The sequence below is a fragment of the Quercus lobata genome, chromosome 6, assembly GCF_001633185.2.
Source record: "Quercus lobata isolate SW786 chromosome 6, ValleyOak3.0 Primary Assembly, whole genome shotgun sequence".
NCBI lineage: Eukaryota > Viridiplantae > Streptophyta > Magnoliopsida > Fagales > Fagaceae > Quercus > Quercus lobata.
Genome location: NC_044909.1, coordinates 5,480,853 through 5,505,130, shown reverse-complemented (window position 1 = coordinate 5,505,130; position 24,278 = coordinate 5,480,853). Strand labels below are relative to the sequence as shown.

At 32.5% G+C, this 24,278-nt stretch overlaps 2 protein-coding genes across 5 annotated transcripts; one reads left to right on the top strand and one right to left on the bottom strand.

Annotated features, from left to right (window-relative positions):
- The first annotated feature begins 1,160 nt into the window (after positions 1-1,160).
- Positions 1,161-15,139, top strand: LOC115950907 (ribonucleoside-diphosphate reductase small chain A). Of its 4 annotated transcripts, none has more exons than XM_031068183.1 (9): positions 1,161-1,536; positions 11,754-11,914; positions 12,407-12,455; positions 12,545-12,671; positions 13,262-13,327; positions 13,432-13,548; positions 13,745-13,907; positions 14,034-14,104; positions 14,736-15,139. In XM_031068183.1, exons 1-9 carry the CDS (start codon positions 1,356-1,358, stop codon positions 14,848-14,850), a joined length of 1,050 nt encoding a protein of 349 aa, XP_030924043.1. In that variant the 5' UTR covers positions 1,161-1,355; the 3' UTR covers positions 14,851-15,139. The 4 variants fall into 4 exon arrangements, 3 of the variants coding, with proteins under 3 accessions (XP_030924043.1, XP_030924042.1, XP_030924041.1); XR_004083149.1 differs by lacking the exon at positions 1,161-1,536 and adding an exon at positions 10,040-10,417 and having other exon boundaries at positions 14,034-14,538; positions 14,736-14,817; XM_031068181.1 differs by lacking the exon at positions 1,161-1,536 and adding an exon at positions 10,041-10,417.
- On the bottom strand, positions 3,843-7,362 carry LOC115950908 (endo-1,3;1,4-beta-D-glucanase-like). The gene is made up of 7 exons (XM_031068184.1): positions 7,125-7,362; positions 6,577-6,598; positions 5,233-5,362; positions 4,897-4,987; positions 4,678-4,767; positions 4,494-4,594; positions 3,843-4,130 (listed from the first exon to the last, which is right to left on the bottom strand). The coding sequence occupies exons 1-7, from the start codon at positions 7,270-7,272 to the stop codon at positions 3,990-3,992; spliced, it is 723 nt and encodes a 240-aa protein (XP_030924044.1). The 5' UTR covers positions 7,273-7,362; the 3' UTR covers positions 3,843-3,989.
- Positions 15,140-24,278: the final 9,139 nt, after the last annotated feature.

Sequence of the window (24,278 nt, the reverse complement as noted above, 5' to 3'; positions counted from 1 at the left end):
AATTGATGTATTCTTTAAGAAAAAAGATGTTAGCAATTCAGAAATTAGGACACTTGTGGTTTTAGAAACAAATGTTGATACTTCGATGCCTGATGAACACCCTGACCCCTCCAAATGTTCAAGAATTCAATCTGAAGAGAAGATTGTGATCCAGGATCACGTAAACAAATATGTGAATTCCCTATCAACAAACAAGATGAAATCCAACGAGCTTATCTCAAAGAAGGTCCATATCAACCTAAAAATATAGACTATCCATACAACGATGATACTCATCGTCGTCGATTTCAACCTTCATGGTTCGAATCAGCCCCCCATGTAAAAATTCTTAGCTATGCCCCTGCTCATAAATATAAACATGACTACAAATATGAACTAACCTAAATCTCATTGCACTCGAAACAAAATCTCAATATCTGCCAACAACTCACTCTTATCGTCTTACACACCCAAACCTTAACACCAAAGGGCCAACTTGGACAAAGTTTCATTGGGGGAGGATTTCTAGCCCAACAATGTTATATACAAAACAAATTTCACATTTTTTTTTTTCACTCGGTATAAGATCACTTTTACATAGGAATAGAATTACCACTAACATCACTTTTATTGTAAATCAATCACAATTCACAAGTAATCAACAATTATAAAATTTATTATGTGATCGTTTGGGTACCGATGAAATGCAGTGTGTTTTGTATCTATGTTTCCTTTTTTTTTTTTTTGAGCCGTGATTTTCTGTGGCTGTTGGCTGTCTAGTGGGTCCCGTGCACTATTCACGGGACCCACAAACCTCTTTTTTCAGTAATTTTTTCATTAAAAATGAGTTCCACAACACTATTCACACATTTAAAAATTATTTTGTTTCAGTGTTTTCAATTTTCAACAATATTCAAACGCACCTTATATATCAAACTTATTCTTCTCACAGACGATCATACTCTAAACATCCCCATAAGAGATCTCAAGGAGGATCCCACTTTTTAATGGAACAAGGAGGTCTTAGACAAGTGGCCCCTCCACCCAACACACCCACATTGCTTTGAACCAGGTTAGGTCGAGCCGAGTTGGGCTCAAGTCCATGTGAGCTGAGCCTTGTCTATCCAATATTTAATAATCTTTTCTCAAAAAAATAAAAAAATAAATAAGAAAGAAGAAGAAGAAAGAAACATCTCGAGAAAGAAAGTGTTACAACTAACTACTGTCGGTTTGTGGTTCACTTTCACGGTTTCACCATCACCAATTTCAACCCCTACTGTCGGTTTCTATTCTCTTTCTTTGTGGGTTTTTGCAGGGTTTATCATCTCAAACCCCAATATATCATTAGCTTCAAATACACACACATACGCATAAAAATGGGGTCTTTGGAAAATGGGGTTGAGAAACTATCACTACAAGACAGAGAAGAAGAAGAAGAAGAAGAAGAAGAAGAAGAGCCAATATTGAAAGAGCAAAACCAGAGGTTTTGCATGTTTCCCATAAGGTACAAGCAGCTTTGGGAGATGTACAAGAAGGCTCAAGCCAGTTTCTGGACCGGTACTTTGTTAACCTTCTTGATTTTTTGGTACATGAATTCTGTGTTCTTTTTGTGAAAGTTTGGTTTCTTCATTTTAATTTGTGTGTTCTTGGAAATTGGGAGAATAGAAAGCTGAACTGGTCTCTGTTCAACTTGTCATGTTTGAATTGAGTTTTAGTGTCATTGAATAAGGGACCTCAAATATCTAGTTTGAATCTTTTGGTCCTTAAAATGCTTTGTTTACTATGCATCTATCAAAATATCACCAAGTTAGAACCTTTTGGCCTGAAAGTTCATAGTTTAGTTGTTGAGAAATTCGAGGAGGATAAAGAAGAAGACTTGAACATTTTTGTATTGAATTGGTTGAGTTTCTAGGAAAGCATTATAAGGAAAATGAAAAATTCACCCACATGGGTTCTTTTTTCTGTTGAATAAATTTTATATAATCGTAAATCATTTGTTTCATATTATTTGAAGTGACAAAAAAAAATTCATTAGAAGTGATTTATTTCAAAATATATAATCTCTAATTAAGTTTTTCAAAGTCCAAGTTGAGTACTTGAATATTGTAGTAGTTATATTTTTTCAAGTTTTAGAATTTAGGACCCATGTTTGGGATCAACATCATTTCCTGTTTTGAATCCTGTTCCTATATTTGACCAACCAAATGTATTAGAAACGCTGGCCTTAGTAATTGAAAAATGTTGAGAGGCTGTGTTTGTGTTTCTATGAATTTTAAAGCAATGAATGTCTACAATTTTTGTCTTGTTTCAGGAGGAGAAGTTACCCTATTCTTTCTATATATCAGATAAGGAGCTGTTGTGCCCCCTGGCACTTAGAGAAAAACAAAGGTTAGTCAAATGAAACTGACTGTAGAAGAGTCACGCTTTAGCTGTTGCAATTGGATTTTCGTTATTGCTCTTGTTTTTTGAATGAGGCATTTAAAGGCTGAATTTGCCCTATTCTTTCTATATTTTTATTTTGTTTTGATAATTGATTTTGGATTTATTATCTCATATGCAAAGGTCTATGCTGTTGATTGAAGTTGTGGATGGGTTAGATAAATTAGGGGCAAATACATTATTGAAATGTCAAACAACATGGTCATTCTACAGCTTCTACCATCTGGAACTATTGGCTCTAATGTCAGGATGCAAGTATATGTTGAGTGATATGCACCGAAATAGAGAACTGAAGAATCAGGATTCAAGTTTAGAAACAAGATGTTCAACTTCTAGGTTGAGATATTCCCCTCCCCACCTTGTCTCTTTTTTTTTTTTTTCTGGAGTAGTAGATACACTGGAAAAATGTAGTGCTGTAAAGCATCACTTTCCTCTTCTGAATATAGCAATTACTCTTTTAGTTGTGTTGGACAGTAAGTTGTGCCATTTCACCTCAAAACCAATTAATCATAAGGAAGACGCACTCAATTCTTTTATGGCATTCGACATCACATCACACGGGCTTGTTTTTAGAGTGGTTGTAGGGAGTCAGATTGTGGCCCCCCCAACAACAATCCCTCCCTCACAATGACACTCTTGTGACTCGAACCCATGACCTTGGTTCTAATACCATTTGTCGGACCGTGAACTGTGCCATTTCACCTCAAAACCAATTGATGATGAGGAAGACATACTCAAATCTTTTATGGTATTCGACATCACATCACACGGGCCTATTTTTAGAGTGTAGTGAGTCAAATTGTGGTCCTCCCAACAAGTTGGAAAGAATTGCACCTTGTTATGCCAATGTGTGACAAATATTATTAATTCTATAAAATTCATTGCTATTATCGGTTATCTCATTAATTATATCAACTTCATACACAAAATTTGTTTAAACCAAAGTCACTTCAATTATAGTGTTTAAATATTTCATGTTCGCCATTTAGAATAGATGTTATTATTAATTTTACTCTCTCTCTCTCTCTCTCTACTATTTTTAAAAATATTTTATTACAAAAATTATTTGGACTTTTACTCTTTGAAACTTAACTCGTGGTTAAACATGAAAGTATGACCATTGGAGTCCGGATTGTCTCCATCAGGATTGTTTGTCTGCTTGTGTTGACTTCACTTCTTAGGATGGCTTAGCATCACCACCAAGCTATAAAGAAACTCAACTCGTTATTACTACTTCGTTCTTAAATTCAATATCCCAGAAGTTTACTGGAGCCATGCTTAACACCATCGAACCCATTCAAGTTATTGGCTAGGATAATAGGAATGGGATTTGCATGACAGATTGACAGATATTTTGAACATGTACCAATGCCATGTCTAATGGATTTTAGGGTTTAGGGCTTTTAGGAACACATCAACAAGAAAATCTAGAATCATGTCATTAATTTAATCCTATAAAAAAGACCCCCAATCAAGATAAAAATAAAACTTATTCAAAACTCGAATAAAGCACAAAATCTAGGTCAAATCAGCACAATATCTGGTGTCTGCACCAGTGTACAAATCAATTTTCACTTGACATACTTGGTAAACCAATTTAACATGTCCAAATGAGACTCTTCAGCACTTTTTACAGCTGACTCATCCTCAACATTGTACTTTACTGTCCATCCATGAGCCACACCAGGGAATATTTTTACAAAGCTATCGAACTGAAAGATATAAATAATAGGAGGTTAAAAAAAAGGCCACTTAAGTTTTAACACGCAAAGCAGAAACTGAAAATCACTTCATTTTTGTTATGGGCAGAAGAAATAGTTTTTTCATAAAAATAACTAGAAATTTTACTCTACTTTGCTAATACTGGAAGAGATTATGCTCTCTCATCTTGAAAGACATGACGATGAATTTCATGTATGAAATTCAAGCATTTTACCCGGGCTTCATTAAATGCTGGAAATCTTATATGATGGAAAATTAGTTTAAAATGTTTGTAATTGGAACAAAATTTTTACAGTAATTAAACTAAAAATTGTGATGAGAGGATTTAAGGATGACCTTTCTTTAGGACTCACCTCAGATTTTGCTGACAACTTCTCTCCAAACTGTTTCAGTTGTTCCGGTGGGGACATATGGTCAATCTCAGCTCCCAATATAGCAATAGGAACTTTCACGTCTGAAACAATGAACTTTAACATCTGAGACAACATGCAATCTGTAACAAATATTTAGCATGAGCGTGAGAAATGGGATACTTGCCATTGATTTGATCTTCTGTGATCGGACCAGGATGCAAAATTACTGCAGCATGAAGCTCAGTAGAACTTGCTAATTTCACTAATACCACCCCTGAAAAATATGCAAGCAAGCTAGATATGTTAGCAGATAGAGCACTTACGTTTACCATGCAAAAACCATTTTCAAAGATTTCAAGCAATAAGTTTCTTGTCAAAGTTGGATTGAAAGTAAACCACTTACCTCCCCAGCAAAAACCTGCTGCCCCAATGGCTGAAACACCTTTACTTCTTAGAGCTGCAATCACAGCTTTGGTATCCTCATTTCCTTTATCCTAGAAGAACAATTTGTTCAAATAAGCTCTAAGTGGTCAGGAACAGGAAGGTTCAAGTCATGCAAAACAAATGATAAATCATTCTATTTCAACTTAGGTCCCAAACAAAACATGCATAAAATGTGATAGTTTGTCAATTTGGACATCAAAGGCAAATCAAAATGGCCCCCTGCTTGTTTTCTCGATTCCTGCACAATTTTTCATATGCCAATCCCAAAGATTAAACTGAAAAGCAAGATACTAACCACGTTGTGAACTTTTAACCATGAGTTTACATCAAAGTTAGGGTCATTGAAATCAATGATCGGATCACCATAGAAAAAATCAGGAACTACCACCAAGAATCCAGTTCCTGCAATTTTGTCTGCAAGTTTCCTTCACAGGGAGACAATGCATAATATTAATATTATATAATTAGGATTAACTGAGAATTAAATGCATGAATGTCTAGTACTATCTAGAACAAGAATTGATTTAGCCGGTGAATAAGATGAGTGTCTAGGAACAAAAGCAGCTCTAAGACATGGATGATTGCAGTTAGGTTCAATTCAAGAGCTTAGTAGAAGATCAAATATGATAAATCATGGTATGTGAAAAAAATTTGCTTCCACCATTTCAAACCACTGAGGACTTGATATCATTACATTTGGCTCACTAACGTGTGAAGGACTACCAGCTGGTATGAGAAAAATCAAATACATAGTGAGGTAAAAAGAATATAAAGAAGAAGAAAAGAAATTAGTAAAGGGAAACTACGCTAAGTTTAGAGTTTCAGAATTGTGACCTGAACATCTTATACTGATGCTATGTATAATCAGAAATTAAAAACAAGTTCAGTTTAAAAGCCCTTAAAATTAGTAAAGGGAAACTACCAAAAAAACCTTGTGATATTTGCCTCTAAAACACAGAGATGCCTGAACTTAGAAATGTTTCACATAACCCCCTGTAGTTGTGTAAAATTTATGGGGTGATCTATACCAGTGTACGAAGTTTCCACTTTTGCAAAGTTTGTGAAAGGTGATTGGTAAGCAGTCTTACCGCAAAATTCAATGGTTGTGTTATACAGGCAAATTACATGGAATATTTCATAATCTCCCTTTTATGTACTTGCCACTTTCATTTTTCTTATCCTTCTAAGAAATTATAGTCTGGAAGTTTAAAAACTCATTTTTATTCACTTTTCTTGAAATCATTATTCTCATAATATTTGTCAGCCACATTCTCCACTCAAGCTTAGATCCTTTTTATGCTTAGCAATAAACTAGTACAGATCTTCCGCTAACTCATAGCATTATTGGCTTTAAATTTTCGATACAAACAGGCTTTGTGTTGACATGCTAAGTTAGCTGGTCCTTTCAATATATATCTTATGTTTCTCTTCTTTTATGTCTTAATTCTCAATGTTAGTATTGAATTTTGTCACAAATCCCTATCCTCTTAATTTGAATGATAATTCTCTTCAAAGAACAAAGCCAAGCACCCAAATATGTAATTAGTTGCCTCTATACAGCACAATTGAACTCTTCAATTGAGCAATATAGCAGGTTACAATACTTGATCCAGTAAAAGAAACAAGTCAACAATAGTACCTTAAGTTTGGTGCTTCATACCCTGCAAAGAAAAGCATCACAAGAGGATGCAGAAATTAAATTGCAGCTCCAAGGAACATAATCAAATTTATTACAAGTTGTACAAGAACCATATAAACAGACCCAGATGGTTAAAAGATTTCTGATTGTTTATTAGCAATTAGAATTTTTTAGCAAAGATGCACCCAACATGTGTATCTCTTTTAAGTACCTAACTATTTCCTCACGTGTATACTATGTAGTCTTCTTCTGTTCGAGGTATATGCATAAAGGAATCTCTTGGAGTCTCCATTTCAAATATTGTCTATTTCATCCATTTCATAGTCCACGTTAGATTTTACAAATCTAAGGCTGTACAATTTGCCAGCCCGAAGATACTAGTTAGAGATTTTAAACCCTTATTTCATGGACCTCGTAACGCTTTAAGAACCACTAGACAATTTTTTTTTAATGATCAATAGACCCACTTCTAATTGTTTGAATTAGAGTCTAGATATTCAAGAATATTGCAGCATAAATAGTAAGTTTGTAAGAAGATAAGTTGGTACCAAAAACATCAGAAATGAGAATGATGGCAAGCTTAGAATCTGGAGAGCCAGTGATGTAAGTTTGAAGGCCTCCAAACTCTTGGACAGTCCCTTCTCCACAGGTTGAGCTCAGCGTCGGTGGGTTCTCAAAGCACTGAGAGCTCGACATCTTTACAATTATCAATGTCAAAGTCAATGTGAAGTGAAGCTTAGGCTGCTTAGCTGAGATCTTATTGCAGAGATAGTGAAGACTAAACAAACAAAAAAATGATTAATTTGATATTTGAGAAACGTCAGTACTTACGTAACACTTTAACAGGACCACCTAACATAAAATCTATGGCCCTACTTTTGTTTCCAAGAGTTCTAAATTTGTTATTTAAATTTATTTTATAATTTAGGAACAAACTTTAATATTAAATTTTGGGTAAAATACAAAAATCACATTGGAGAATAATTAGAGCCTGATTGGTTGTGTTGTTTAAATAACAGTTTTCGTTGTTTAAACAACACAACACGTATTTCTAAAATACTTTTTCATCACACGTATTTTGACAACGCTTAAATGACACTACTAGAACAACATTGCCAAACAGACCTTTAAACTAATACCAAGGTATTAAGCAAAAATTAAAAAAATAAATAAAAATTTAAAATTAAAAAAAAAATTAAAAAAATTAAAAAAAAAAAAAACCTAACACCAATCACCTTTTTAGTACTTCTCAAAAATATCTAATTTATTAAAAACAAAACAACACAAGGCAGTTAATTTCTGACAATTGTTTTATGAACTATGAAGGTAATGGTTTTTAGGGTTTTAGGGTCTTAGGGTTTTAGGCTTCCAAAGATCACAACAAGAAGGAAAGCTTTAATCATGTCATAAATAAAATCCCATAACATCCTCAATCAAAATAAGAACCAAACTAACTCAAAACTCAAATAAGCATAAAGACGAGTTCAAATCAGCTTAACATCTGGTGTTTGCACCAATGCACAAACAATTTTCAGTTTACATACTTGGTAAACCAGTTTAACATGTCCAAATGGGCCTCTTTAGCACTCTTCACAGCTGACTCATCCTCAATATTGTACCTTATTGTCCATCCATAAGCCACACCAGGGAATATTTTCACATAGCCGTCGAATTGAAAGATATGAATAATATAAGAGTTAAAAAAATTCAACTGAATTATCGTTTGGTACTTGAGTTTTGACAACAACAGAAACTGAAAATCAAAATTTTTTTTTAATGGGAAGAAGAAATAATGTCTTTCTCAATAATAATGAAAAAATTTACTTTTACTTGCTCTAATGATGCTGTAAGAGATTATGCTATCTCATTTTGAAAAACTTGTTTCGGACTATAAATTTCAAATTTATATTTCGAGGATTTTACCTAGGCTTCATTAAATGCTGGAAATCATGAACCAGATTCATAATTTTGTGACAGATAAAGCGAGCCAAAAAAAGTCACTACTTTTTATGTCCCAAGAGTAATATGCTCACATTTACAATTATGCACTGGCCAGTTTTTCTCTCCTTTTGTCAGTTCCACCGCTTTGATTGTTCCATGCCATTTCAAGTGGTTTTTGCTTTTTACCAGTCACTACATGCGCGGCCTAAAGTTCCCTGCAAAAGCCTGCTCTTCTCAGCGGCACAAGTTCAATCCACTAGTCTTCCTTCAAGGTGGCCTATGCATCCAGAAAGCTATACATAAGAACTTGGCATCCCTTGCAAAATCAAATTGGAGACTTTGACACTTTGTCCCACTTTGTTGTTGTGGAAGGGGTTGGATGATGACTTTGTAAGTACCTAAAAGTTATTTCATGAAAGTTTTTATTAAATAAATAAAATAAAAAAAGCTACCTTGAAAGTTATTCCATTTTATTTCCTCTATGTCTTCTTAATACTTCTTCTTCTTCTTTTCTTTTTTATTGTAATTTTTGGTTATTACATTCCTTTTATGCCTTCTTCAATTGTTTCTTTTATAGCTTATTAAATAATACGGGTCACCAATCAAAACAACATATAGAGTTAGGGAGACAAATTAAAATTTTGAAACATTAGGGACCAAATTAAAAGACCTTCAAACTTTAGGGGTGTATTTTGTACTTGAGCCTATAGATTACAAACAAACTTAATCAAAACATCACAAATCATACTTATGGACTTTCACAAACCTCATAATTATAAACATAACTACAAATATGAACTAACCTAAATCTCATTGCACCCAAAACAAACTCTCAATACCTGCTAACATCTCACTCTTACACGACCAAACCCTAAAACACCAAAGGGCCAATTTCAACAAAGTTACATTGGGGATGATTTTGAGCCAAGCAATGTACATAACAATTTTTCTTTTTTTTTCACAATTTAAAGTGTTAGATTGTAATTGGTGTAACATCACTTTTATATAGAACCATTATTGACATCACTTTATTGTACATCAATCACAATTTACAATTTATCACCCTAACAATTATAAAATTTGTTGTGTATCAAAATTTATTGTTCTCGCAAGATGATCATACTCTTAACATCTCGATAAAGGGTTTTAAAGGGCATCCCACTTTTACGAGAAGGTGGTCTTACCCAAGTGGGCCTTCCACCTCACACACCCACATCCCTTTGAACTAGGTTAGGTTGAACCAAGTTGGGCGCAAGTCCTTGTTAGCTAAGCCTTGTCCATCCAATATTTAATAATCTTTTCTCTCCAAAAAAAAAAAAAGGAAGAAGGAAGAAGAAGAAGAAAGAAACATCTCGAGAAGCCCACTAGCTTCAGCCCACAAAAAATTCTTCAAAACTAGTAACACAATGAAGCCCATAGCCCCCCCCCCCCCCCCCCCAAAAAAAAAAAAAAAAAAAAAGTGTTACAACCAACTATGACACCCAAAACGTCGTCGAAGAAAGGAACCCAAGCAGTCTATTTCAACTCCAACCCACCATGCACGAAACCAAACAAACATTAAAAAAAAAAAAACACCAATAATTCACGGACTCTGTTTGTGGTTTCGCTTTCACGGTTTCACCATCACTAATTTCAACCCCTACTGTCGGTTTCTCCTCTTTCTTTGGGGGGTTTGTGCAGGGTTTATCATCTCAAACCCCAATATATCATTAGCTTCAAATACACACACACATACGCACAAAAATGGGGTCTTTGGAAAATGGGGTTGAGCAACTAACACTACATGACAGAGAAGAAGAGCCAATATTGAAAGAGCAAAACCAGAGGTTTTGCATGTTTCCCATAAGGTACAAGCAGCTTTGGGAGATGTACAAGAAGGCTCAAGCCAGTTTCTGGACCGGTACTTTCTTAACCTTCTTGGTTTTTTTGGTACATGTATTCTGTGTTCTTTTTGTGACAGTTTGGTTTCTTCGTTTTAATCTGTGTGTTCTTGGAAATGGGCTTTTTTTTCTTTAATTTCTGTTTGTAATTCATGGTCTCGGGCACCTATGGTTTGAAAAGTTGGTTATTGCCGTTAAGACTTAGATATAGAAATGTTATTATATAAGTTGTTGTTTGAACCCCATCAATGGGCTGCGCATAATACGGATGTATTCTGGAGTTATCTCAGAATTATGTGTTTGTTATAGAAAGCTTGTATTTTTTTTTTTAGTTATGTTTGAATTTGAAAGCAATTAAATTTGAATTGGGAATTCAGCATAAGGTTTTAATTTATACTTCGGCTAAGTTTTGCATTTTCTTTTGGCTTGTTTCTGTTATGTGTTGGTCATTTTTTGGAGAAGTTGTTCAATTGTGTTTGAATTTAATATATCAAATTTGGTTGGGTAATTCAGTTATATGATACTCCCTACCCTACTTTTAAAATTTGAGTTTATCTTCTCATGCTTCTGAAATTACTCTCTTTAATGTCATTAATGGGGTCCGGCCATCCAGAACCTTACTTTAGATGAGTTGTAGTCTCAATTCATACCCTTTTGGGCAGTTCTAGCTATTGACTAATCAACAACTAGGACATATGTGGTGTTACAAATACAAGAATTTCATAATGTTTTTGGAGATAGATATTGATTTTGTGAAATTGTTGGTTCTTTGAAAGGAAGAACTGTAATTGAAATAAATATTTGGGTTATTGCATGTAAATATTCATGCATTAGTTTGGGAACCTTGGGATACGACAGCTGTTTAATTTATAGAAAATGTCAGACATTATTCATATGGAGATGTCTTGTTCTAATAGCACAGTCATTATTAAGCTGAGTGAATTCCTTTTGCAAGAATTACATCAGGAATCCGAATTTTTTCTCATGATGCTGTGCAAGCATTATAGAAAAATATCACTAGCGAGAAAGCTTACAGGCATACCAAACTATGTAAATGTAAGCAATTATGGGCAGCAAGTTTAATGCACAAAATTGATGTATAGTGAAGACTGAAACTTTAATTTCTCAGACACAGAATAGTTACATCATTGGGACTTGCTTGTAAGTGCTTTAAACAAATTGTAAGATACTTTTGCTATGCCTGCAGTACCAAGAATAAGACAGGTAGTGACATTTGAATTTAAGATGTGTATGTGAGGCCATGAGTCCAGCCGTTATTATTTACCAGTTCAGGCAATGGACACTGTTTTTCTTTTTTTCAATGCATATTCTAATAACTTTTCATTTGACTTACAGCTGAGGAGGTTGATCTTTCCCAGGATATGAGGCAGTGGGAAACTCTGTCTGACTCTGAGAAACACTTCATTAGCCATGTGCTGGCATTTTTTGCCGCATCTGATGGGATTGTATTGGAGAATTTAGCTGCTAGATTTCTAAATGATGTTCAAGTACCAGAGGTGAGTTTCATGATCATGTTGACAGTAGTATTTTAACTTTGGTGTTCATTTTTTATGGAGAGAGTTACGTACATATAACCTCATAGGAGAACTACATTGTTGAGTTAGTTGCTTGTTCAATTGTGCGAATAGGATTGGGGACTTGCTATATAAGTTAAGGCAAAACTTTTATGGTTAATCACCTTAAATTTCTTCAAAATCGTCAAGGGGCAGAGTGCTCTGTTATTCATGCCTCTTTTTATGCACAATTATGAGAAAGTTGGAGAAAAAATCTGCCTTTTAAATGCTTAGTTCTGTGATGGTGTTTATATATTTTGGACATATAAAAATGTTTAGTAAAATCTGTATTCCGTTTTAAGAGATATAATGGGGATCAGATACCTCTGTCACGCTTGTCCCTTTAGTGCCTAAAGCCAAGTGGGGGTGCATCAGTATCACCTTTTACTTCCTTATTTTTGACCATCTAAAATCAAGGCTTTTCCTTGCTCTCAGGCTCGGGCATTCTATGGATTTCAAATTGCAATGGAGAATGTTCACTCTGGTAGAGCTTTGTAAGTGATATATGTGGGTTTCTCTCTATAAGCTAGTACAGGCTACCTGACTTAAATATGTTCTGCTGCCTATTTTCAGAAATGTACAGCTTGCTTCTAGAGACATATATCAAGGATTCAAAAGAGAAGCATAGATTGTTCAATGCAATTGAAAACATTCCTTGTGTGGCTAGGAAGGCTAAGTGGGCTTTAGATTGGATTTATAGGTATGTATGAAGTTTTGTTTTATATTTTTGATATCACTACATTTAGCAATTATATTTAAGGAAACCCTAATTCATTTATAAGGATTTAAAGTAATGTTGAGGATTTTTTTCTCCAATATTTTTTATGAACACTAAAATGAGCAGCATCCTTTACTCACATATCCAGGGTATCAAGCTCTCGTATGATCACTCCCAAAAGGAATCTTACGGATAGTGGGTGTATGTAATTACTTGTCATCATGCACCGTCCTTTTTTTTTGTGTTGTGGGGGGGGGGGTCACATTTGTACACTCCAAGCAACTAGATTCAATTTTTTCTTTCAAACAAGTACAAATGCCTGCTACAACAGAATGCTCATACCATGTGTTTGGGCTTTGATGCATACAATTCTCAAAAACTTAAATGTTGCCAGTGTAGTGGGATTAATGATGTGTTATATAAAATTTTCCATAAAAGGAAATGTAACAAGTATCAATTTATAAGGCCATTTATCTGATGTGTTTAATTCTACAAGTTCTTTAGTTTTTGGAAGATTTTTCTCATTTTGCATCATACACAAGTAACAATTTCTCATTGTTCATCTTGTGCAGCTCCACCTTGTTTGCAGAGAGAATTGTTGCTTTTGCATGTGTTGAAGGAATCTTTTTCTCAGGAAGGTATTCTTCCTTAGAGATTATGGATATTAGGATATGATTGTCTTTCTTTTTTCCCTTGTTTGTTCTGAGTTTATTTGTTTGTTTTGTTTCTTTGTGGTTGTCAGCTTCTGTTCCATATTCTGGCTTAAAAAGAGGGGAATGATGCCAGGCTTGACATTCTCAAATGAGCTTATTTCTAGAGATGAAGGCCTCCATTGTGACTTTGCTTGCCTTCTTTACAGGTTATTTTTGTCTCTTTTTCTAGTCTAATTGTCAAATTTTCACATTTGATGGCTAGAATAGAGAATAATAGTTTAGATGGTGTTTCTACAATAAATATTTGACCGAAATCAGAGGCATAGGTTTGGTCTCTTTAATGATATGCAAAGTAACAATTATAGGAAAGACAAAAGGTTCATTTATTGTTACTGCTTACAGTTTGTTAAGGAATCAATTACATTGGGAAAAGGTTCATCACATTGTACATGAAGCTGTTGAAATTGAGACGCAATTTGTGTGCGAGGCCCTTCCATGTGCATTGATTGGCATGAATTCAATACTCATGAGCCAGTATATAAAGTTTGTAGCTGACCGACTTTTGGTATATTTCCTCAAATTTGTTTATTTCTCACCCATTCTTTCCCAGGGAATGGGATTAGGCATTCTTTGTTAAATAATTCTATGTTGATTTCTTTTTTTGTCAAATAATGTTTTTTTTGGTCCCCAGGTTTCATTAGGGTGCCAGAGGAAATACAATGTGGAAAATCCTTTTGATTGGATGGAATTTATTTCTCTGCAGTGAGTATTGATGAAAGCATGCTTAGGTTCTGATTTTAGTCTTTAAATTAACTCAAGCAAAGGTTAAAAGTACTGCTGATCTCATTAGGATTTCCTTTCATTTTCAAGTAGGTTGTAACCCCTTGAGGGTGCCTCTTAGAAGGCTTTAACAGCCAGATATTTTTCTTTGAAAACCAATTGATTTATGGGTTTCCACCATCCCCTGCATTATGATAAAATATTAGGTCTATCATATTTTCGTAAGTATAATCATATCACTATTAGCACCTGCAGGGACCAATCAAATATTGGTCCCTGACGTAAATTATCAAACCATGTTTACAAGAATTGAGGTGTGAACAGCCAGACTTGATGGAAGTATGGGATAAGGCTTAAGAGCCACATAGGAAGTCAGACTTATTTGAGTTGGTGATATGTTTGGCCAAAATAAACAGGTCAGACCATTTTTTCCCCCTTTCCTTCGGCATATAATATTTTGACTTTGAGCTAATGAATTTATAGAATGTGGTTAAGGTCCTGAAATTTGGTATTAGTTTGGTTATTAAAGTATAATAATAATCATACTGATTATGACATCTTGTACTTGGGTTCCGGCTTAATTTTCTTCAACTTTATTTGTTTGATTGAACAGAGGAAAGGCAAACTTTTTTGAAAGAAGGGTGGGCGAATATCAAAAGGCATCTGTAATGTCAAGCCTTCAAGATGGTGGAAAAAACTTTGTCTTTAAGCTGGATGAGGACTTCTAATCATACTTATCCCACTCCCTCAAGTATCATACAGATGCTAGAACTGGGCATCAAAATTTTGTTACTATTCTTCATGGTAACCTGTTGTGTATAACTCTATTCCAATTATAAGCAATTCAAAGTCATCATCAAGGCCTAGTTTAAAATTGTAATTTTTATTAGAATATAATTTTATTTGAACTTATATAAACTTGTCATATGTACAGTATACTAAGGTAGCGTGTCTTCTTATCTATGATTTTTAGTGGCTGTCATAATCAAAATGATGGCATTGATCTTTTTTTTTTAAGATTGATTCTCTCAAGTTGGAATGTTTATGTCAGGCTGTTAGCACTTTGTTTGCACTAGATATTTGTTTCTTTTGCTTTCGTCACTTGTCCAGATGATATTATTTTAGGTAGTGTCTAATACACACGATCTATTACACAACCTTTTGAACTGGAATCTTAGCTTGAAATCACGATTTCAATTTTTCAATTTAGAAAATAAACAGCGTATTGTGTGTGCAACAAGGTGTGTGCAGTAACGAACACTCATTATTTTATTTAGATGTGGATATGGATACATTGTGCGTGTATGTGTGTGTGTGCACATTTCTGGACACCTATAGGTTGACAAATCACAAACCAAAGTCGGGTTGTTCAAGTTACTGAGACTTCTCACTTCTAATAAATTGTAGTAATTTGCAAGTTTTAGAAAGATGTTGAAGGAATATGACATTCATGATCCCTTTTTGTAGTAAAGCTTTCATGAACTGTTTATTTTATGCTCAATTCTCTTTGGAAAAGGAAGAGCATATTCAGGATCAGATTAATTAATTCTCTATCGTCATTACAGGCTTTAATCTTAGTTAGGAGTTGTTAACTACACGTGGAAAGCTGAAGGTGGAGTTGAGTGCAAAAGCCTCATGTTGCTTAGCCATAAAGGACAAGGCGCATGCAATGCAAGTGCGCTTGTGATTGAAGCGAAAGCAACATTTTTAAATGCCATAGATGACTATTTCTAAGATAGATCTTTTTTTTTTTTTAAACCTTTAATAACATAAAAGAGACAGAGAGCAATACATGGAATTAGGGACTAGGAAATGGCACAATCTATAGAAAATTAATTTATCAAATTTGGGATTTACTTAGTTCATTCTCACAAATAGTTTTGATCTGTTAAACAAAGGTTTTAGGTCCACAATCTAAATTCTACATAGTTTATTTAATTTCTCAAATTATTTATTACAAGAAGTGGATATTTTTGGTTGGCGTTTCCACAAAAAGCTAGAAACTTTTTTTTTTGGTTGGCAATTCGACAAAAAGCATGCACATTTTGCATTATAAGTTGTACATAAACAAACATTAGTAAGCTAAAAAACATAGGTGAACTTGAAGATCAAGATAGAAATTCTATGACCATCACACCAAGTTGTTTTCTTTTTCATAAGAGTTTATAAAAATATTTTCTAAAAGGGCATTCATTAATTTTTCCATTTTTTATTAGATTCCAAAATTTATGTTGCGGTGGCTTGTTTTTAGCTGTGAACTGATATGATGTTTGGATTTGAGGTGGCTTGTTTTTAGTCGTGAACTGATATGATGTTTGGATTTGAAGTTTTCTTTTGGATATTTGCATGAGTGGCTTTCATAATAGATTACTAAACCAACCAACCAACCCCCCTCCCCCTAAAAAAATAGATTCCAATTCCATTAAGGAAACGATGGCATGTCATGCCTAAAAGTGCAATTGGAGTTATTTAGCTTACTTGGCACAAAAGGAACATTGGTTCTTGTGGACATTGTCCCATATTATCAAGAAATGAGTTTAATTTTATAATAACATCCTAATTATTTTAAACGGATGTGGAGCTTGTGGTTATAATATTTGGGTTTACCAAGAGTCTTGTAACTTAACTGAAACATTTGGTGTTTCCAACGGAGACATCCATGATTCAAAATTCAAATCTCCTCATTCCTAATTATCCATGTATTAAAAAAAATAAAAAATAAAAACATTAAAGGTTCAAATCTTTCCACTTCCATTGTTACTTTTGAATTATAAATAATAATTATTAAAAAGAAAACCCAAATCCTTCGTCTAATTGATGGATAGAAATGCAATAGCAAGCTGTGTAATTAATGCTCCTATGGTGTTTGAAATCTCCATCTAAACAAAGACATTTCAGCACTCACCTTAGATTAATTAGTTGGCCAACAAAACTTTAAAAAAATAAGTTGGTAGACAAAGAGGCATATAATTAATATATATCAAATTGTCAATAACAGGTTGGAATCGAGTCAGATCTATCTGTGAGAAAATTATATGTGGGATATACCAATATATTGAGTGTTGCATCCTAATTCATTTTCGTAACCTCCATTTGCATCAAGACATGGCACATAATAAAAAATTTTAAAAAAATTAAAAATTTAATTAAATAGCAATACTAGACTTCATTAGATTCTCACTCCCATGTTCTTATACCCTTATTCATAAAAATTAAAAATTAAAAAGTCCTTATACCCTTCACTCTTAGGACTCATAAAGTCTTGATTTTTTAATTCAATCACGCCTGGTACAAAGGGCCAATTATCAGACAAATGCATTAATTTTTATATTAAACTTTTTCCCCAATGAGATAGTGGGTTTAATCGTTTTATATATAATTATCCAAATTCAAAGGTTTCATGATGGCTTTAACAGGATATAAGGATAAGGGGGACTATATAAGCTTGAGAACTAATTCAATTTAGGCAATGATGTCATTTCCTGTTCAAGAAGGTGACCTCTCTCATCAACTCTCTCCTTTAAGGATATGATCATTAGACATGAAATTAACGTGAGGAATCTCGAGAATTACCAATAATAGCTAATATTATGAGTTTAAAAGTCTTGGGTATCTCAATAATAATTCATGAGATTCTAAAATTTCACCTAAAAATTAAGGTTTTTTTTTAAAAAAATTTATAATTTGATAATGAAGGGAGGAGAGAGACTTTTGGCAAAATTAAGATTTTTAATCTTTTGTATGTTGCACTTAAATGAAATTATAACAAATCCCTTTTAAAACTAGTTAACAGTCCTTGCCTACTAAATCAAATCATCTCTTTCCATTATAACTATCGAATAATTTAAAAAAAAAAAAAAAAAACATTTTTTAACTGGTTTCACCTGCCATGATGCAGAGGTGTGTTGTTTTCTATCCCATTAAATTTACATATATTTATAAAAGGCCAAAACTTATGTATAGTACTTTAGGTGCTGTTTTTAAGTTCCCCTCTTAAGATTCTATCATGTGGTTACTTAATTTAAAAAATACACTTTCATCCATGAGAAAAAAGTTACATGGTAGAATCTTAAGAGATTAACAAATAACACCTAAGTATTGTACTTAAGTCTTACTCTTTATAAAACTAATTTTTTAATACATCCTGAACGTTAATATTTAATTTCTTCAAACAGTTAAATTCATAAATTTGTATATACAAACTCATAAAAATATTTAATTTTCAAAAAAAAAATATCATTGGGACCTAAAAGACCCCAACTTTCTTTTGATTAGCAAAAAAGATTGAAAGGGAGTGGTAACTGGTAGAATTCTCTTTAATTATATCTCCATTTTTTGACTGATTGAGTCCATAGATGTTAGAAAGGAACTAAATGTCTCCAATACAATTTTTTTGATTCAACATAAAAATTATACTTTAGACTAACCTAAATGTATATTTGTTAAAGCTCTTTCTTAGAAATTTAAACCCCAATCTCTTCCCTCGCCCATAAATACTTTGCACCTGAAAAATGATCATCAGACCAGTCACATGGTTGTGTTTTTTTCTTTTTTTTTTGGACAATTGAGTTGTGGTGCAGTGCTGCTCGAAATCTAAACAGAAGTATTAAATGAAGAAAACAAATGCATTTATTAGTCATCTACCTACTAAGGAGAGTGGTGTTTCTCATCCCGGCCTCTTCTACATAGACTGTAACTCGACATTAGAATAATAAGTGGCAAATTCAGAGTCACATAGGCATAGCTAGCCCTTCCCTTTTCTCTCTGTCTCTCTCTCTCGCTTTCTGCTTGTCACCTCTTCACGTATGTTCACAATAGGCAGTGGTCCAGTGGGGCACTCAAAATTATTGTTCCGAAAGTAATGGTGGGTAATAGTTTGATACCAAGCTACCAACCTCCAATTCTTTCTTTTTTTATATATTATATTCTTAGTACATTACTGGCCACCCATCTACATGCCCTTCAAACAAAAAAACAGAAAAAAAACACAACTAATTTTAGAATTTTCGACGTGACAAAGTTGTTATTAGTAGTCAAAATTATGATGTTAGAATTAACAAAGAATTAGTTAGAATTGCTGAATCTTGGGTGTATTGAAAGTGAGATGGTATAATAAAAAAATTAACTTTTTAGATGATAAAATAGTAACTCGCATGCATCTCCAGATGTGAATGCTCTAATGATGAATTTATATTAGAATTAGTAAAAAAAATCGTTAACTCAACTATTGCGAAAAATATTATGAAATTTGTTATATTTTAGTAAATACATATATGAGTAGCCGTTTTCTTATTTTTAAGTAGGTCACCATTATCAATTATGATTGCTTTCCTTGGCCGTCTTGGTTTTGGTGGGAAGGCACTCTCTTTTGAGAGGTACTCCTGAATCAATGTAAAGTATTATTGAGATTAATATATATTAAAAAAAAAATAAAGAGGACTATAATCATAAAGTTTAACTATAAAGTGTGTGAATTTTGTAGTTTCTCGCAAACTTTAATCCATGTGTTTTTTTAAAAACCCACTTATCACGCTTTACCACCTTCAAATAAGATGATGGTGCCGACTTTAACAGTCACATGTTTTAGGTATTTGAATGACTGATTCATTTCACCTAATTCATTTTCAAGTGGATATTATAGCTATAGCTATAGCTATAGCCATGCAATGATATTGATTTGTAAACATAGTTTATCACTAATAAGTAACAACTACCCCGTAATGATGGTGGTGAACGGTTAAAGAAATACCCTTAACAAGTCCAAACTAATAATTAACATTTTATTCATAGATTCAACTTCTAGGCTTCTAGCATCATCAAAACATGCTTTGACATTTTGACAGTTTTTCTTGCTTCATAACTTACCAAACTATATACAAATACGTAAATCTCAATTTCATATCCATTTTTGGTTTCAATGTCTGGGGTGTTGAACCAAATGCCAAGACTTTTCTTTGAGGATAAAGATGGACCAATCCCAATATTTCCTTTTCAGCAATATGATAAAGTCAGAACTCTGTGCAGCGCTGGTGCTTACCAACCAAATAATATAATTCATAAATTTGCATAATAAACAGAAACTGGGCCTCCATGGGAAAAGTGTGTATAAAAAGCCAATGAATATGTAGTGATCATTATCACTTAGAGCTAGACCAACTCTGGTGGGGTTCGCTGCTCTCACCCTGTCATCATCTTCACCTACCCTAACCACTATATGAAAAATTAAATAAATAAAAAATAAAAAAATGGTAGTTCCACTAGGCAGTGAGCCAGCCACCAACCTATTGGACCTTATGGATTGAAGATCATATGTGGGCCATGACCTGTCATACTATTTGCATAGGTGGGTCATTGTCTTGAGAGCAGTTTTATCCTCTGATCCCAATACTATATATATGTTTAAGAAGTTATAAAAGAATGAAATTAATGTAATGGAAATGAATAAAGAGTAATAAAATATTTTTTTCTACCCTAATTTTTAATAAATATAAGAAAATAGAAAATAATTTTATTTGGAGGTTTAATAAAACAAATTGTAAAAGTAACCTTAATAGGGACATATTTGATATGTGGGCTATGAATTGTTATATTATGCACAATTGAGCCGTAGTCTTGGATGCATTTTGATTATGGAAATGGTCTTCACAGTACTTGAGTCTCAAAGATGTGTGAGATTCATCAAATATGGGAAGATTGTGCCATATGTCAGTTTCATAAGATGTTTTCTTTTTGATTTGGCCCCAAAATGTCCAACAAGTAACAACTTGAGAAATTCCAATTAGCCCTTTCTCTTTCCTTTTTTTTTTTTTTTTTTTTTTTTTTAGGGGTGAATTAGTTTATACTTTCTTTAATTCAAAAGCTAGGTAGTTACATCTTATAGGTATGTAATAATTGTGTTTCCATATGTGACTTGTGTCAGTGACCTTGTTTTTTAGTTTTGCCATATTGTCTTATTCCCAGGACATCTGAATCTAAACCAATCTAAAAGAGATGATTAGTCTGCATCGATGGCAATTTCTTTTATAAACTATCCATCTTCTTAATATATAATTTATTAATTAAAAAAAATTGATAACCTATTAATTAAAGTTAAGCAAGCTGCATGGTGAGTAAGCACAAAGTAATACACCTGTCCTATCCTCCATAAAATATAGTACTTTTAGCCCCTTATTAGAAAATAAAAATACTCAAAGTTTTTTTAATAAATAATTCAATATTATTCTTGTGTAGATTTGATTAAACCTTTTATTCTTTTAGCTTTTTAACTTATTTATAATTTTAAAAGTATCATTTTTTAAGCTATAATAATCTTTTTATCAATTTTTAATATAAACAAATAAGCTTTATTGTTAAAATATGTAATTGTAACAACTTATAATTGTATTTCTTGTGGGTTCCTGTTAACTTAACTGATAAAATTTTTAATGGTTGTATAAGAGATCTGGGGTTCAATTATCGCCTATATCAAAAACTGATTGATGTCTTGGTTTGATGATAAAGAGTTATCATCAGGAGCGGACACTATAGGTTTAAACTCTCTCAAAAAAAAAATTGTATTACTTCGAAACGTTTTTTTTTTTTTTTTTTTTAAGGGACATTATAAGTTACTTGTTGAATTACTCAATTTACCCAAAAAAAAAAAACACTTTCATATTAAACACGTTTTGGCTTTTTTTTTAAGGGACAACATAAGTTACTTGTTGAATTACTCAATTTACAACAAAAAAAAAAAAAATTAGGAAAACTTTTATATTAAACTGTTTTCAAGGCTTTCTAGAAATAAAATTATACCAATCTATATAAATATATATATATATATATATATATATACACACACACACACTAGCCTCATCACACGCTTTGCACATGCAATGAGGCTTTTTTTTTTTTTGGTCTAGTGTCATAATTTTCATTTCTTTTTAAATTTTGGATAATTTTTTTTTTTTTTTTGGGAGAGTTTGGAGAAGTTTGTTTTGAAGATATAGATTAGTAGGAGAGTGTCCTATTTTGTAGGCATTTTAAGTAAAGTTGGAGATATAGATTACCAGGTTATCCTTAAGTTTTTTCTCTGTTAAATCTAAGGTTTAGGGATATTTCTAAACCACAAAAAAGTTCAATCCAAAGAGGTGAATCCTCTTTTAAATAGTATATATATATATATATATATAGTTATATACTATTATTTAAGGGGCTTCTCATGTTTGAACTAGACATTTTTTTAAATTCCAAAATACCCCTACAGCCTACATTTAAGTAAAGGCAAAACTTGAGGATAACACTGTAAAATCATATCTCTAACTCTCACCTATAACATTTGTTACAAATATATTATCACTCTCCCACTAACCCTTTTCTTCAAAACAACTATGTAAGGCCTGATTGGTATGATGATTTTTATTTTTGTTTTCAAAACAGTATAAAAACAATTTTCAAAAAATTGAACTTGAAACTAGTTTTCTGATAATAATTTTTATATTTTACGTATTTGGCTCCCACTTTTAAGAACAATTTTCAAAATACTAAAAACAAAAATAATTGTTTGGGAGACCATTTTTATTTTGAGATTTAAAAAATATATATTTACAAAAAGTAATGTGTAGAATCTGTAGATTACCTTTTTTTTTTTTTTTTGGAGATAATGATAAGGGAATAGAGCTCATCATTTTTTTTTTTAATAATAAGTTTCAAATTTGAAGTGTGAGAATTCTTTTTGTGGTAAAGATAAACTCCTAAATTTAAGAGATAAAAGAGTTTGGACAAATATGTAGGGTCCACTGTTTTCAATTTATTTACAACTATGTCATTAAAAACATTTTTTGTATCTTGAAAACACCCTCTAAGCCGTTTTTAAAATTCTGTTTTAAATTAGGAAAATAGGATACAATTTTTTTAAAATAGTATTTATAAAATATTAGCCAAACAATAAATTTAAGTGTGGGACTTACCATTTTATGGATTGCAAAACAAAAAACTATATTTAAATACTCTTACCAAACAGCCCCTAAGTTTATTGTTTTTTTTTTTAAAAAAAAAAAAAACAAGTTAAACAACCCCATGTTGCTGTTGTTGTTGTGTTTTTTTTTTTTTTTCCCCTTAAAAAAAAAAAACCGTCCTCACGTTTATCTTTCTGTCTATTTTTTATTTTTTTAAAACATCCTCAAGTTTATCAAAAAAAGAAAAAAGAAAAAACTAAATAGATATATGCACGTTTGATTACAATTTAAACTATTTTTAACTTCTTTTTTAAAAAACTAATTGCTCTTAACTTCTTATACTTATCTAAATTAACAATATCAAATCCTTCATTGTTCATAATTCTATCTCTATAGGTTGGAAGTCTTGAATCCAAGAGGCTTAATGTAATTTTTTTGTGTTTAAACATTAATGTTGTCTTGAAAGTCATATGTCTGATTTTAGGATCACTGCTAATGCATCTGATTTTAGGATCACCGCTAATGCATTATGTTGTTATTTACTTATTTTTATTCTTTTGTGTAGATGAATTTCTTGGTTAAGAACAAGGTCAAAATTTTATCTTGCTTTAGATAAGTCTTCATGTCTATCCTATTTTATCTTGCTTTAGTTTTTGATCTCTTACATTTTGTCTTCTTCTTTTTTTTCACCAGTAAGTTAAGGTTGGAGATGTGTTCCAGTCTAGCAATACTGATGCGGCAATAGGGATGAAGGGAGGATTGTTGCGAAAAGTGAGAGGAGAGAGACGATGGGAGCATGAACTATGGAGGAACCACAACTAAAGCATATGCTTTGATGTTTTGTGACAATGCAATAATAGAATAGTTGTGTTCAAGTCTATTAATAGTGTTGGGGTTGTCATCCATCGCATTATGGGCTGATCTACGACATGAAAACTTGGATTGGGGTGGTAATGCACAATTGCATAGGATAAGTCTTCATGTGTAGAGAGTTAGGATTTTTTTTGGAGAGAGTTAGGAAGCTAATTATGAAAAAAAAATTGCATCCAAAACGCATAGCACTCATCATATGACTAGGTATTTTTGTGATTGGAAAATGTAGTAATCCCAAATTATAATTGATGTAAATTATTAACCTTTACCAAAAAAATAGAAGAGTCTCTGATAAACCATCCTTTAATAAACCATTACATATATTATATATATATATATATATATATATA